At 44.0% G+C, this 17,088-nt stretch overlaps 1 protein-coding gene across 2 annotated transcripts in view; it reads right to left on the bottom strand.

Annotated features, from left to right (window-relative positions):
- Window positions 1-688: 688 nt before the first annotated feature.
- htr1d (5-hydroxytryptamine (serotonin) receptor 1D, G protein-coupled) overlaps window positions 689-17,088 on the bottom strand; it is a 22,663-nt gene continuing 6,263 nt past the window's right edge. The window contains exons 1-2 of one of the 2 annotated variants that reach the window (XM_019888419.1): window positions 15,445-15,842; window positions 689-2,656 (exon numbers count right to left, since the gene is read on the bottom strand). In XM_019888419.1, coding sequence (XP_019743978.1) covers window positions 979-2,115 — 1,137 coding nt within the window. In that variant the 5' untranslated portion in view covers window positions 2,116-2,656; window positions 15,445-15,842 and the 3' untranslated portion in view covers window positions 689-978. Of the gene's footprint in view, window positions 2,657-15,444; window positions 15,843-17,088 lie in introns of those variants that run through there. The other variant, XM_019888420.1, reaches the window with a different exon arrangement.

Genomic DNA, 17,088 nt, shown 5'->3' with positions numbered 1-17,088 from the left:
TATTGAAATAGATGACATCCACCACACATGTACGCAGAGCGTAGAATATGTCTCCTTGTGGCCCAATCAGAATTTTTAAACATTTTGATGCACTACCTGAGCCTATAGTTAGAAGTGCTTGCAGTAGGCGTAAAGTTTAGTTGTCTTTAAGCAACCAAAACATCAGGTCTGTCAGATGAATTTCAAAGGAAATGCCCTTGGCACGCCCACCACGGCGCAGCAGGCGCTGCTAAATTGCCAAACAGTCACAACGAAAATCAAGATAAGCCAATTTTTACTCTCAAACATAGCCGTGCCATCTACAAATATAAAGCCCTAAATGTCCTTGATTCAGTACTACATAGTTCTCAGTTTTGCACAGGTTTTCAGCATTAACCTCAAACATGTACAAAGTCTTCGGTAACAAATATCTGAATTCACTTTACAGGGTCTTGAACTGGAAATTTGATCAAGATGTCGAAAGATTTTAAGTCAGGTTTTTAATTAACAGTAACAGCAATTCCTGTGTGGAATCGTTTCAGGTTTTTTTTTCAAGCTGCTGCACAGCACACTTTGAAAAGCGCTGCATGAGATCAGGTGTCAAGATGTCGAAAGATTTTAAGTCAGGTTTTTAATTGACAGTAACAGCAAAATTCCTGTGTGGAATCGTTTCAGTTTTGTTTTTTTTCAAGCTGCTGCACGGCACACTTTGAAAAGCGCTGCATGAGATCAGGTGCACCTAACGTTGTGGCCAGTGAGCGCGCATCCCTGCTAAATGAATCATCCATCGTTCTTCCTCCCGTTTCCCAGATGAAGGCTAATGTTCTGACTTTTCCGCATGCAAGTCTTTTTGTCAGGCAGGCATGGTATGTATGGCACTGAGCAATTGGGTGTAAAAAATAAAAACATCGACCATATGTTCATATGTTCACAAGATGGAAAATCTACATTGGACTCATTCTATTTGATTCGACTATTTTCCGGGAGCTTGTTTGGTCTTCAGGAGAAGCGTCTGAACTTGATGAGTTTCTGGAAGGCCTGCTTGAACTCGTCATTGAACATGGTGTAGATCACCGGGTTGATGAGCGAGTTGAGGTATCCCAACCAGGTGAAGACGTCAACGAGCACCGGGTGAAACCAACACTCTTTGCAAATGGCCGTAACCAAGGTGCCCACGAAGAACGGAAGCCAGCACACGATGAAAGCGCCCAGGATAATGCCCAGCGTCTTGGTGGCTTTCCTCTCGCGAGCCGCGCACAGTCGCTTCCTTTCCAGCACGCTGTCGGCCAGTTTCACCTTCACGCTGTTCACAAAGAGAGGCGAGCTTCCCGTTCCTGAGTGGACGTGCCCTTCTTGGTTGGACGACGAATTGAGAGAACACAGGGACGAGCCCGCCGAGGTCTGGATGAGCTGCGCCGTGGTGAAGCGCTTCCCGGACGACGTCGGCATTTTAAAGATGCGGGAGCGCGCCGCCACGTAAATCCGTCCGTAGAGGATGACGAGAAGCACCGTGGGAACGTAGAAGGCCCCGAAAGTGGAGTAGAGCGTGTACGAGATCTGATCTGTATTCACCAAGCATTCCTTCAGCTCCTCGTGGGCTTTGGCTTGCCGCCAGAAGAGCGGAGGCATGGAAATCGATATGGAGATCACCCACACCACTCCGACCATGATCCCGGCTCGGCGCATGGTGCGGCGTTTGGAGTATTCCAGCGCATCCGTGATCGCCCAGTAGCGATCCAGGGCGATGACGCACAAGTGGAGGATGGACGCCGTGCAGAAGGTGATGTCGGACGACAGCCAGATGTCGCACACGATCTGCCCCAGCGACCAGGTCTTGCTCACCGTGTACACGATGCTGATGGGCATCACCAGGATGGACACCAGGAGGTCGGTGACAGCCAGCGAGCCGATCAGGAAGTTGGCGGGCGTGTGCAGCTTCCTGGTCAGGAAGATGGTGGCGATGACGAAGGCGTTGGACAGCACCGTGGCGAAGGTCACCACGCCCAGGAGCATGGACAGGGAGATCTGGAAGCCCAAAACGGAGGCGTCACTCCAGTAGGGAGACGCGGCGGTCGGGTCGGGAATCGCCGAGACGTTGCCGGTCAAGTAGTCCAGGGAGCTGTTGTACACCTCCATCTTGCTCGTGATTCTCGACAGCTTTTACAAGAGCCTCATTGCACACGCGCCCAAGAGTGCAGGGTTGAATCCCCCCGTGCCTTGTTTTTCATATCAACCCGAAGCTAACGTCTAATTCCATCATTTCGTGTCCCGAGCTAATGTTCCTGTAACCGAAGCCGACTTATTTGTCCATTTCAATTTTATATTATCGATTCAGGCCTGCTTACATCGCAGTCGGAGTGATGGATACTCATTTGTATTCAGCCGCTGTCAGATGGCCACTTTTGTTCCTCTGCTTTCCACTCCTCTTATCTCATCTCCAAGCTGCAGCCATCCGGCAACAGCACCTCAACGCCGAACCTTGGTATCTATCAACCACTTTAATGGGCTCCTCCGTTTCAATAAGGCGAGGCGCCGCGCTGCGTGCGGTAAGATGATGACGACAGATACACGGCTCGGCTTGTTGTCAGGCGGCTATCTCTGGTGTGGAGTCCACGTGAAGCCGATCGACGGTTACATGATCCAGTCAGGGCTTGCGTCGTACTTCCTTGGTCTTCCTCTGCATGTGAGACAAAAGAGAGGAACTTAGTTTTCATTAAATGGCTTCTCGTTATCGCCCCTTCCTGTATTCATATACGAACAAACAAAACCACCCACATGAATCATGACCAAACTCAACCTGTAAATGGATCATTGGGACCCCCCGCCCCACCCCCGTGCGCGCGTGCACACACACACACACACACACACACACACAAACACACACAGCCGGATTCATTTATTTACTCTCAGATTTCCGCGCAAGGTTAATGTATGTTCAATTCAGCTCAGACAGTTTTAGTCTAAATGGAATGAATCACAACACGATGAACCACAAACACAAAACCTCCCATTTTATGACTCGATTGGCTTTTTAACCCATGAGCCCAAGCATTCAGTAGCGCACATTAAGAAAGCACCATAGGCATCATAAATTAATAGCAAATGGAAAATGCTGTGAATATTTAATGTTATTTTCTGCATTATGAAATAGTTGGAGCAGCCCGGTGGTGGTCCAGTGGTTAGCGCGTCGACCTCACAGTGCAGAGGTGCAGGGTTCGATTTTGGCTGCGACCTCCCTGCGTGGAGTTTGCATGTTCTCCCGGTGCCTGCGTGGGTTTTCTCCGGGTACTCTGCTTTCCTCCCACATTCCAAAAACATGCAAAAGCAATAATATGTGCTCATGCCATTTAAGGAATGTCGGAATTACAATTAGGTTGTTCCGCCCTACAATAATGATGCATTGTTTAACGCAGTAGACTATAACAGGATCAGGATTCAAAAACCTGAACCTCTGGTGGTAGGTCCATATGGATTGGGCCTCGACACCCCATTTAATTATGAACCTGCGCTATTATCGCCCAGTGATTCCTTTCTGTGCCATTTCATCTTGACGACAGCATCTAGCAGTCACTCTTCATTCCCGAGGGAATGCGATTGCGCGCGTTTCTTGTCCGACTCTATTGGGACCAGTTTCAAGCACCCTGGATCCCCCCCAATTAGGATGACAGGCGGTGAAATGCAGGATGGAGGATTGTGCTCTTACACTCTCCATTTGATGTGTGTGTTGTGGGGGGGAAGCAGTGTCAGAACACGGCTTTAATATGTTATTGGTTTGGAATTATTTAGTATTGACTTTCACATGTAATACTCAAAAGCGTTGCTTTTTTTGATGACAGGCTTTTTTTTTCTTTTTTTTTTCCTGAGCAACTCTAATTCCGTTTCAAGTCATGTTACTTTGTTTTATCGTGATGTGTGCTTGCTTTGATTCTGCTTTTCTCGACGAAAGGTGGATGCATTTGTTGACACGAGGGACGGGCGTCATAAGCAATTCATGTGTTGTGTGGAGCAGATTGTTGATCGAGGCGACGGCGCCGTTGCCCAACGTTAGCTGCGATAGACTCTAGCTCACCCGCGACCCTAATGAGAATAAAGCCATAAAATAAAATGGATGGATAGATGATGACTGTCGATTAAGTGTGTGGAAACTCTTGAGGCAAAGTTATACTGCACTGGCTGGAGAGAGAAATTCGCCCATCTCATCCATCCATCGGTTTTCTTGAGTGCTTGTCCTCATTAGGGTCATGGAAAGCTGCAGCTTATCCGAGCTGACTCTGGGTTTGAGTTGACTGACTGCAGCAGACCCTCTCGAGGTTGAGCAGATCAGATAATGGACGGATGGATCATTTTTTTTTCGTGTCTTTGCATATCTGGAAAAGCTCTTTAGAAAAGCAATTCATTTTACCGGTATCAGTCGTTTTCCGCCATAGAGGAAAAAAATGATCGCCAAAAAGGGAACACATGGGAGATCGACCTGCTTCCAGAAACAAATCCTGTTGGACCTCAGAGGTTCCATTGTATTCCATATGTCTCACCTTCATCCCATGTGATAGATGACTGAATGGCCTATCTGTTTACATATCGGTCAAGTCAAACACGAGGCTTATCTCCCTGTGCTCTGGTTTACGAGACAATGAGATAATGAGGCTGGTAATGGATGGATGAGAGGAAAAGATTTCCAATCAAGAACAGGCCCTGTCGAAATTGGGGTGGATACTGCTTGCGTGAAAAGACATTAGTTCCTCCATCTGGCTTTTAAATTAAATGACACGAGGGCAGGGCGCAAACCAGGAAGCTCCTCCAAATTCAAAACGGAACGTATCCGCCGTACAATTCAGTACATCACAGCTCCATTCATGAGAAATCCAATTCACTTCTCCTGTCAGACTTGGCCCGAGTCCCACCAGATGCTGTACAGTAATGTCTTCGCAGTACAGAATGAACCAGCGACTCACCCCGTGAACCAGGCGGACTGACGAACGCTGCAAGGCCCCCCGCTCGAAGGGGTGGGGGGGGATAATTGATTTAACTCAGCAGAGGTAGAGCCATCGCCGCTCGTGTGTCAGCGCCTGTCTGCTGTGGACTGGAGCGTGCACTAAACGGCAGTGGGCCGCAACTCTAATGAGTGTGCGTACGTGTGCGCGCGTGTAGAGAAGAATACGTCAAAAGAGAAATACAGTTGATGATGGGGAATACGGATGAGAATTTAATGGGAGTCAGGAGACTAACGATGGAGCAATATTGGGCCACTACATTAGGGATGTGACCAAAGCCAGAACACAGATGAGCCGTGACGTTTGAAATGCGAGCTCGAGGGCACTTTGCGATGTCACAAAATTTTGAACATGTGAAACCTGGGCCTGTTTAGTTGAACATAAAGCAGTTATTTTTCTGTTGAATGAATGGCAACAGGTTGATTGTACTTAGGGGATGCTATACAGTGGTACCTCTACTTACGAACGTCTCTTCATGCGAAATTTTCAAGTTACGAAATACCTCAATGGGAAAATATCGCCTCTTGTTACGATGGAAATTTCAAGATACGAAAGGTAAAAATACAGTATGGGCTGCTACTCGCAGCTCCGAGTTTCCTGAACGCAACATACTTCTAGCTGCTCTGCCATTGGCTATGACCGAGCATATCCTGGCCTCCCATTGGCTAAGAGGGACCTCTACCGTATGGCTCAATGCAGCGTCCTCGTCATTCGCCCGTCGGCCTATGAGGTGTTTCGATAGTCTGAGGTAAATGTAAATCACCCAGAAAAAGTGTTCACCGGTCGGGCGATCGTTCACTTTGCTGACGTCCTCGGATCAGTTCAGGCAAAAACCACTTCTGAGAGAGAACATGAACTAAAGAGGGCAAAAAAAACGATGAGGACGCAGTTAAAAGTTAAATGACCATCATTTTTATTCTTTATTTTTTGTTTAACGCACAACTCTCATTCATTGTGCAATAATCTAATTGTAAAATGTATTTATAACATATTTTGATGATTTTTTTTTATTTTATTTTTTTATGCTTTAGAAAATATTAATGTCTGAATTTTGGCGGGGCTTGGAACGGATTAGGGCATTTACATGGAAAACGCGTCTCTACTTATAAAATTTTCTCGTTAAGAAACAGTTGGGGTACCACTATTGTATGTTGTAGGCATAGATAGATGAAGAAAGATACATTATTTGGAGTAAAGAAATATTTTACCAACAAGTGAATTTGGATCATTTCTCACGGCACAACTTGATGACCTCTCAAGGCACATTTGTGATGAAACTTTTTTTTCTCTAAAACCTAGACGGGGAAAAAAAAAATCCTTTGGACTTGTATGCTCTTGAAACTTGAGGCTACTCTCCTCTATACCAATTGTCTGGAAGGCTCCAACACTTGTACTAATCTATATTTGATATGTTCATTCTTCTCCACAAGCCATCTATTATTCATCTTTTGAATGGTCGCTGGAAAAACAAACCACTGCAACTAATTTATACTGTGGCGTCAAGCATCACGGGAGTGGAAAGTAAGCGTGTTCGCTAACGGGACACTTGGTACAAATGAAATGTTAAATAAAAGTGGACATCTGGCTCATAAAGAGGCGCGCCAATGCTCAGCGAGCATCTAAAAGTGCGACTGTGTCCAACCTTTGTTCCGGCAGCGACGTGACTGTGTTTCACCTAAATGCATTTCCGATGCTGAACAGAGCTTGATCGCAGTTCCGAATGACTTTGCTGTCTGTGATTGTCGTCTTAAATATGCGATCGTAGTTTTCAAGGTTGTTGTTAAAATTGCCTTGTCGTCGATACACCGAAACCTTGATGTCATGTTCTGTTTTGATTGTGTTTCAGTTCCAGCTGGAGTGAAGGGGCGTGGTCCCTCCAGCAGGCGCACCTGTTCCGCGTTTCCCCATCAAGCCTCGCCATGTATTGAAGGACCGCCAAGCTGCCTCGTCCCTTGTCGGATTATTGAGCTTGCTGTGCTTCAAGTGTTGTATTCTAGACCTCTCGATATCTTTCATGGTCTCTCTCGTTTTGTCATAGACCTTTATAACTATTTTCAATATTCCTTTTCATGGATTTAGATCTTTGGTTTCGGGTTTCTGGACTTGGGATATTTCGTTAATGTTTTCTCGGTGTTCTCTTGTACCTTGCCTTTGCAAGCGCTTTTTGTTTTATGCATTTGGGTTTTTTTTCCCGCCTCCTTGTGACCAGTGATTTCAGTTTGGAATTTGTCGGTGTGCTTTTCTGTAATATTTTTCTTGTCGCACTTTGTCTGAGCTTGCATTTCTGGAATCCAAAACATTATTCGATTCGGTTGAGAACCTGACACTTTAACAAAATCCATAATTGGTGACTTTAAAACAAATGTTCTCAGAGGAAATAATTTTACTTCGATTAATTTGACGTCGGGTCAAACTGTCGCCGACATCACATTTTTATTCCCGCTACAGTCGACTGTTTCAAGTATCACACAAGTGTAAAAATGATCAAGTCAGAATTTAACGCAACTCTAATTATCACCCCATAATTTAAGATCATTTTTACTCTTAACGTTTCACGCACAGAAAAAGATCCAGAAACAGTCATCTTCAAAAAAAATCTTTCAGTTGTATTATTTGTATTCAAGTGCTTAAAGTCTATCCAAACCTTTTAGGAGTGAGATGAAAAATCATGTATTATTTTTTTTTGACGGGCCATGGGTTTTTTTTTTTTTTTTGGTACATCTGTGTTTGCAGGTGCCCTGGAGCATGGAGAGTAGGTGTTCTTCTCGAGCTGCGTAGGCATACGCGCACATGCACCATCTGCACCACCCCCCAACCATCCGCCTACGTACGCATGCAAATGCAAGTTGAAGAAAAAAAGATTTTTTTTTTTTACATTGTTATGGAAATGCAAATTTAGGCCTTTGAGGTAAAAGTCAAAGTGTGCCCGCGGTGTAAGGCACGGGTGGACAAAACGCACCTGGCGAGCCACATGCGGTTCTTTGGCTGTTCCAGACTTCACCGTTACATTTTATAGCTTCCAATCTGGCCCATCATTCCAACACATAAAGGCGACCCAACATTTTATCGTTACAATAGAACACAAAAACCAATCAGGCATACCTCCATCCGTTCTCTGTCCCGCTTCTCCCCTCCAGGGTTGCGGGGGAGCGGAAGTCTATCTCGGCTGACTTTAACCGAGAGGTAAGCGCACAACGTGGACTGGTCGCCAGCCAATCGTAGGGCACCTCTAGACAAACAGCCATTCACACTCACGGTCACACCTAAGCGCAGCTCGGAGTCTTCAATGAACCTTCTAAAGCTTGTTTTCTGAATGTGGGAGGAAGCTGGAGTCCCCAGAGAAAACCCACGCAAGCACAAGGAGAACATGGAAACTTTTACATAGGAAAGCCGAATACCGTATTCGAACCTCCAACCTCAGAACCGTCAGGCAGATGTGCTTATCGCTTCGTGTATGTGCTGTCCCAAAAAATAATCAATCGATTCAAGTTAAAATACAAATCAAAATAAATAAAAAAATCTGGTCTGACTGGAATTCCTGTTGCATAGATCTGAGTGATTGCGTGGGATGGTTTTTTTTTTTTTTTGGCTCTGAATGCTCATCGACTTGGCTAAAGGAACAATTTCTTCTGACCTATTAAGGATGGCATATATCTTCGTCAAACTCGGTCTCAACAACTTTTACTGACGCTTATTTGCATAGAGCGAATTAAAAAGCAGTGACCTGACATTGTATTCTTCAATTTCTTCAAATAAGCGGCTTGAGAAACAATACTTTCCAACCCCGCTTAAAAATACCCGACTCCACTTCACGGACGTGACCCTTGGAAAGTGGGGCGGGTACGAGTCCAGATCTAGGACACAAGAGTGGCCCTTCATTAGTCTATAGGATGAAATTGACGCAGGGAGGGACGAACGCACGCACACACACATGCACACGCACACGCACACACACACACACACACACACACACACACACACACACATCGCCATAGGTGGAACATTTCTGCAGTAGATGCCACCTTGAGCCCAGCTGGCCTATTTCGAGAGATATGTCAGGACCTCCGCCATATTGGATGTGGCCATCTTATTATCAACGCATTGGCCAACTGATGCCCATGACAAGTTCCAGTCAAAGACTCAAAGCTGACTGAAATTATTGTCGTGTTCCCAAACAACCGTTATTTTGGACTCTCCTGAATATTAACTCATTCAATCCCAGCCATTTTCACTGGAGCAACCCCCTCAATCCCAGCGTTTTACTGGATTTTGCTACATAAACATGGAGCCTCCCAAAATAAAGTTTGGACTCTCTTCCTTCAGCATGAAAAAATTCTGTTTCTACCTTTTTCCATTCTTCAGCAATCGGCATCACAAAATGGCTAAATTTCAAGAAAATGGCGATTCCTGGGCAAAAAACGGAGAAAAAGAGCTTTCTGTAAAAGCATGCATTTCAATCACGTGAGGCACCACTGCCACCTACTGGTCGCTTTTTTACAGCATTTGCAATGCAAACGGCTTATTCTCATTCACAGATTGCATCAGACCCTCCTCCGCTCGATGACGCCAAAAAAAGACTTAGACGTACAAGTACGTCCTTGGTAGTCGGGGCCAAATTTTAAAAAGACGTACAAGTACGTCTTGTGGAATGAAAGAGTTAACTGCCGCTGGACGTTGGAACTCCCGTTATCTCCCTACTTCCACATTCTCCTGTGCCTCGTGTTCCTGTTTAGGAGCCAGCGAGGTCATCTCCGTGGTAACGTCGTAATGTGTCTTGGCGTGGACCAAGGACACACTCTTGATCAAACATCGCATGACACAACCTATTATATTCACTTTTTCACTGGCTTTCTCAACTAAACTCTCTCCTCTTCCAAAGGAAAGTCCAGGTACGCTTTGGATGCGCATGCCTTGAAAACGCTGCAGCTGCTGGACAGTGCGCTTGGTTTTTTCACGTCTGCCCCACACCTGATCGCCCCAATCACATTTGTGGTAAAAAAAAAAAAAAAAAAAAAAAAAAAGCCTCATTGTCATGAAGACGTGAACAATTTTGGAAGTAGGGAATCCATTTTCAGTACCCACACATATTAACATTCCATCCTAGCATTCACTCATTTTTTCCCCCCCGGAGGCACAAAAATCAAGTTCCGGTAGTTGTCATCTCAAGCGCATGTGTGCTGTAGAGGAAAATTGAGCCCATAGACACAATGAGCACATTCACGCAGGAGCTGCTGTTGGCCACAGCTCACTGCCAGACACCCACATGCATGCTTGCCAACGTCATCCCACCAGTACTCACCTCGCAACGACACATGTGACACCACAATAAGCACAGTATTTTCTTGGCATGTCTTGTTCGCAATTCTTTTGTGTGTGTGTGTGTGTGTGTGTGCGTGTCTGTGTGTGTGTGTCCATGAAACAAGCTTGTCCCCACAAGAATGGAAATTGTAATGCAAAGAATGGAAAATGTTTGATAATAAAATGCCAAATGAAGTCACTGTAGCTATAGTGAATCAAAAGAATAGTATTTTTTAATTGCCAATCATTAAAGAAGCACTTAGGATAGGTTACTCAGTCTGTGTGTGTGTGTGTGTATGTGTGTGTGTATACTAGTCATTAAATGCGGTTGCAAGGATTTGCCTCAGTAGCAAATAACACCTGCGGTCCAGCAAATGTTTTGTTCATTTTATATTGATTCAAATGGCAGGTACTCATATTATTTTGACAGAGGGAGATTTTTATATTTTTTTTTCGCGACAGTGTGTATGACGGATATGATCCTGACTGTAACTACTGGGATCACGTCACGCTGAAAAGGGGGGAAACTCCGAGAGGATCAGAAGACTGCATTGAAGCATCAAATCAAACGGATGACTCATCGCACCGGGTGTTTCTCATTATGGGAACGCAGGAGAGAAATGTTGAGGGAGGTTTGAGAAGTTTCGCGGTTTTCCATTTGAAAGCGATTGAGTAGCTCTGTCAAACACAACGCTGCGATTTAATCCCATTTCATCCAATTTCATTTCATGGCTGACTTGAATTGTTTTGTCAATGAATAAACCAAAGATTAGGCTACTCGTGAGCACCCGACCGCATCCAAATTGTTACTTTCTATTAAAGCCCCTGATGTTTGTGTGCTCCTTGCATATAAAAGGTTAAAAACACACTAAAAGGCGCATTGGATTATGAGGCGCACCTTCAATGAATATCCTATTTTGTAATTTTTTTCATATATTGGACGCACTGCGTTATAAGATGCAATCTACAATGCATCCACTAGATGGAGCTACGCTCAAGGAAATGCCGACAGAACGATACACTACACTACACCCTGATTTATATCGCGACGATCAGATGTCGGTAAAACTTATTGAACAAAGCAGCGACACAGTTCACTTAACCAACAGCAAGTTATAACTTTTGACTCGTTAACGTTGAACTCTCTTGCCGCTGCTCTATTTCCGTGTTCAACTGCGAAACCGATCGCCTTAAATTTGAACTCTGCGTTGTAAAAGTCTTGAGCAAGGAGCCATTTTGGGGTTGACATATTACCGTAATGGCCATCCACAAGGCGCATCGGATTTTAAGGCGCGCTGTGAGCTTTTAAGAAAATGGAAGGCTTTGAGGTGCGCCTTTTAGTGCGGAAAATACGGTAATGTACATCTGGGTCTTCTTCAAAAGTTGCGTCAGAGGAAGATTCCGACGAATTTGTAAGCTTACTCTTGATTTTGAACGGATATATAAATATGGAAGATTACTCAGACAGGTTCCACGCAACAAAACTTCACCTTTCCAGCCAAGCAAAGCATAGTTTTCGGAAATCATCACAGTTCAGCGGGCAGTGTGTGCAATCGATAACATTTCATTCCATAGTAGAGCGGAACGTTTTCCCATTCAACCGGTGTTTTGAAACTATTCTTCCAATAGGAAATAATGGAAACAGTTATCATCTCTGCCTGGTTCAAACATTCCAAAACCTTTTTTCAACTGTCCGGGCAACATTTTCAGGAACATCCATTGTTTCACCGACTCGCCCCCTGGTGTCATGATTACTGCGGTGACATATGACAACAGCTTGCTTTCACAACCGTCCATTGTTTGGCTACAAACAACTTTGACTTATCAATGGCTATCTTCATCTGCTTGATTGATCACATGGCCACATCTTCACCACATCTCATCGATGCTCCGCCAAGGTGGGTTTCATAGCCCGAATGCAGATTTTTTTAATTTTTTTTTTTTTTTTGCAGCGCCATCTGCTCCGTCAACTCATGTGCGGACAACTGTAAACACTTAGGAAGGCCTTCGGGGCCAGCGATGCGACGCCGGCACAGTTGAAAGGCACCTCAAAGCGTTTCGGCGCGTTTGTAGTCATGTTTTGCTGCTTTTGAGGCACGTTCAAGACACAAAGTGACGCTAAAATTATCTCACATTTGCTTCATCGCCGTACTGCGGCTGTCAGACCTCAAGTAAACAACATTAAAAATGGAAAGAAAAAAAAAAAAAGAAAACAGTGAGGGACGATGTGTCCCCCAAGTGTGTTGATAACGATGCCAAGAAACATAAAATGTCATTCTTCCTTAGTTACAGTTGCTATGAATATGTAGCGCGGAAATGTTTGGAGTGATATTAGCATTTAAATTGCTCTTTTGGAAACGGTGGAGGTCAGTGATGGTTTTAAACACACTCTCTCTGGATTATTTATCACATTTCTGTGACAGGCTTTTGTCAAAGTAGCCAAAGGATGAAAAATTATACAACAAAGAGCAACATTTTACTGCTGGACTGCACTCTGAAGTCACTATTAGGGTTTCGCCACACAACAGAATTTTGAGAGTTTGGGATTTTTCATTTTTGTTCGTATTTATTTCATGGTGACTTTTATTTTTTAAATTCAGCTTGTTTTAATTAGTTTTTGGAGCAATTTTTTTTCCTCAAAAATGCTTTATTTTATTAATTTTTTTTTGTTTTAGCATTCGATTTATTTATTTATTTCTTATTTAATTTAATATGTGGAGTGTTTGTCAAGTGTAAGATAATTTAAAATAAAGCTCACAATGATGACAGAGTGACGGACTGACGACATCGGACTGGGTCAGCTTGAACTCATGATGGACTGACGATGACGAACAGGTGGCCTGGCCTCTGGGGAATAACAAATGACGGACCAGCATAATTTACTGATAGCTTTGTTAATTGCGCTTCAGTAACGAAATGTGACTTGTTCAATCAGATGTATTCAGATTACTCCACTGAGAAAATAGTGCGTTCGATTAGCCTGCTTTCTAGTACTGTAAAAAAAAAAAAAAGCTTCAGTTTCTAATGCATTACCGGCATCACTGTTCAGCTACAACTTAAAGTGAGCGATGTTACGTATGTGCCATGTCATGTTTTGACCGCATGAAAAATGACAACAGGAAGCAGAGGGATTCATGTTTTCAAGCTGCGAATGCAGTGAGGTTGTGTCAGCTGACGCTTCAAAAACCCAACCTGCTAAGTACTGGCAACACTGCTTGTCAATTTTAGGTCTAGAAACGTCGGCATCTATTGAATGTAACGAATAAAATAAGCTGTAATCTGACTTTGTGACTTTTAAAATGAAGTAAACAGTAACCTTATGAAATTACTTTTAAGGATAAATGACTTTTTCCAAGGTAACTGGCAGCATTGCTTGTCATCACGTCATCATGTTCGCTCTCACGTAGCTGCTCTGCACAGGTTTCGTTACCATGACGACCAGGGGCGGAGTGCACATAAATCAAGGTACCACTTTGTTCTGAAACAAGCAAGTAACGTATTTTTTTAAATGAGTCCCCTTTTACAAATAGTTTTGATTTATCTTATTGTTTTTCCCTCTCCTGTTGATGTACCTCACCAGAAGTCTTGAACGGTTTCATTTTGAAAGCTTATCGTGTCACTGATTTAATGTGATGTAGCGGAGCGTCGTTTTTCACGGCGTTTCCAGGCACCCTTGACTCTTGACAGCGATCTCAGTGATTTGCAGGCCGAGACACCACGCGACCTTGCCGCCACCAGCTAAAGTTCTATAGCATCCACTTCCCTTCTGGAGATCGAAATCTTTGGCTTTGTTTTTTCCACCATTCGACATCAGCATTCATTTCCTCCACTATTAACGATTAAGCCGTGATTTGTGAAATTACCGTCGCAAGCTACAAATGAGTCTCGAGAACAGCCCCTCGTTTATTCAACTATTTCCTATTCCATTTCATTTCCACGACTCTGTGTCATTAACTATTGATCAGCGGTGCATGACGCGACCCGGCGAGGATTTTCCAGCCGTTCTAATGGCTCTGATGCTGCCGTGTTCACATCTGAGCCACGAGCGAGAGCAGAGAGCGTCGGCGAGGTGCACTCAGCGTACTTTTCATCATGCCGCTTCTCTTTGGTTTTTGACAAGTCACTTGCACACCGCTAAGTAACTTTAGTTCTTCAACTTTGGACTTCCGACATCACTCAAATATTCCCAATATGAGGACCGATCATCGGGAGAGGGCCAGATGACAGATGATGATGATAAGACGTCGTATAAACCAATCTGTAGAAATCCTCATCGGATGGGGAGTGAACAAACTGAATCTGCAAATGCGCCCCTCACTCTTCGTGCTTATGAGCTGCTCTCGATATCCTTTCTGCATAATTGAAATGCACAGTGTAGGATGTGGGGTGAACAATTGTCTCAGTATTGATGACACAATAATGCTCCCGCATCCATAACAATCAGGCAAAAGTCGATGGGGGTTTCCATCGCTTTTTTCAAAGGTCTTCTCCGGGAAAAGACGTTTCATGAGGTACACAAGCACAGTCCATGATGCTCCAAAAGAACAAATATGTGAATTTATGGATATGTTGAGAATAAATGAGATCATCATGTGAAGTTTCTATTTTTATAATGACTATTTTTATTGCATTCTTATTAATGGCAAACATGGATGGGTTCTTTTGAAAGTGTTGCTCAGTTTTTATACTGTGCAGCTCCTTTCATGACAATGCCATACTATTAGGAACACCTCAGTGCGTAATGCGGTGCACTTCAACACCACTGCAAAAAAACAAAGATGATGCTCACTTTTCATTTCGTCTTTATGGCATTATTTACCATCAAATATTTATAGTTTTACTCATTTGAAAAAAAAAAGTGTCTAATACAGAGATCTCTATCTAATATACCTCATAAATTAAGCACCACAGTAACACTTTATTTCAAATATTTATAGTTTTACTCATTTGAAAAAAAAAGTGTCGTATAATACAGAGATCTCTAGCTAATATACCTCATAAATTAAGCACCACACTTTATGAAATGAAATAACTCACCTTTATTTGACTGTGCAGGTGTGCCCAATGTTTTTTTTTTTCTTTTTAGTTCTTTATTTATTTTGGACTGTGCTTAATGGCAACCGAAACGCACAGATGTCTCCGAAGGAAGAATAAAAGGAAAACAATGAACACTCACCATGTTTTGGAGGATGAGTTTCTGCCTTCCTGGATGCTCAAGCCACCAAATCAACCAATCAGGGAATCCCCGGGAAGCGGAGGAGTCCTTTTTACGCACGCACGTCCCGAGCAAACGCATCAACGGAGCAGTCCGGCCGCCGCGCAGCCGTTTGTGTGCGTCCTGTTTGCCTTGCCATCACGCGTGCTGCTCCACATTGCAGCGCGCGGCGTGGAGATTGACGTCGCGCCACGGCTCCTCGCTCCTTCATGCGTAAAACCGAGCTGAAACGAGTCCCGGACAAAGTCGGCGTCCCCCGATCCCCCCCCACCCACCACGCAGAAGACGTCCTCTCCCTTCTAGGTGGTGGCAAAGTACATGCTGGGTGGATATCAGTGTCTCATGTGATGGAGGGGGCCGTCAACTGGTTGCATTCTGTGTGTGTGTGTGTGCGCGTATTGGAATATGTGATGGTACGTTACCAAGGAATCCTGCAGGAGTCGGTAGTGAGTGAGTGAGCGAACAGCAAATTGATGGCTAACTTGTTATAAAATCAGAAGTCAAGAATAAGGGCTTGTTCAAACGTTGTTATGAATTGGACATGACAATTTGAAATTTTGGTTCAGACTTTAGCAAGCATCATGGAAGTTGACATGCTTGCTTTGCTTTCGAGGGCCACATAAAATGATGTGGCGGGCCAGATCTGGCCCCCGGGCCTTGATTTTGACACCTGTGACTTATACTGTATGTGTGATGACCTGAGCATTTCCTTTCTCCAACCTTTAGCCTCATAACTTCCCATAGGTGAAGGTTTATCTTTGGACGTCAAGTTGGTCGTGGAATTTTTTCAACTTGTCTTATTGTTTGTATTCACGACCTTCTTGCTGCCCTCTAGAGGTTTTTGCAGAAATTACCAAAAATGTTTTGAGGCTCTTTCTTTCCAACGCTCAAAATGTCATTGATTGCTGTCGTTTTCCTTGGGCTACTTTTCTGTTACCAAATGCTTGCTTATGTTGTGGAATGGCTCTGATTCTTGCAAGCTTCATCGAAACAAATCAGAGCTGTGATGAGTTTTAGCGTAACTCCATGAGGACAATTGTATTTTTTTTTTTCTCGCTTCTAGTTAGCTTTCGGGTTTTCATGTTGGTTCCGCATCTCCTTCTACTAGCTGAACCTGAGCGCAGACATTCGGCGCTATTTATTTGAATAATCAATGTGAGTGGTTTTCCAAATGTTCTCATACTTTTGCTTACATGACAAATTATTGGATTCGAACAAAAGTTGTATATCCGATCCAGGTGTAAATGTCCTTGAAACAAAAAACTCAAATACTGATCTCCTGTCTCATATTTGTCCATAAATTCCCAATTCAAACCCATCCATCCATTTTCCAAGCGGAAAATGGATGGATGATCGAACCCAGCTGTCATCGGACATTAGGTGGGGTACACCGTGAAGTGGTTGCCGGCCACTTGCAGCCAGCTCAAATCAAAAGGTATATTTTTAAAGTGTCACTTAAGGAAAAAAAAGTAAGTTGTTTGTGCAAGGAGAGCATCTTTTCGTGAGGACATATGTGAAAGAATTCCAGCACAGTCGCGCGGAAGTGTCTTTGCTGAAATGTCGATTCTGTTTTGACACAGGTGTGGGGGAGGGGGGGGGCGTGGG

This window comes from Hippocampus comes, unplaced genomic scaffold (genome assembly GCF_001891065.2).
Source record: "Hippocampus comes isolate QL1 unplaced genomic scaffold, H_comes_QL1_v1.1 scaffold112, whole genome shotgun sequence".
In the NCBI taxonomy this organism is placed as follows: domain Eukaryota; kingdom Metazoa; phylum Chordata; class Actinopteri; order Syngnathiformes; family Syngnathidae; genus Hippocampus; species Hippocampus comes.
Note: the sequence above shows the minus strand (reverse complement) of the source record. Positions and strands in the feature narration are given on the sequence as shown.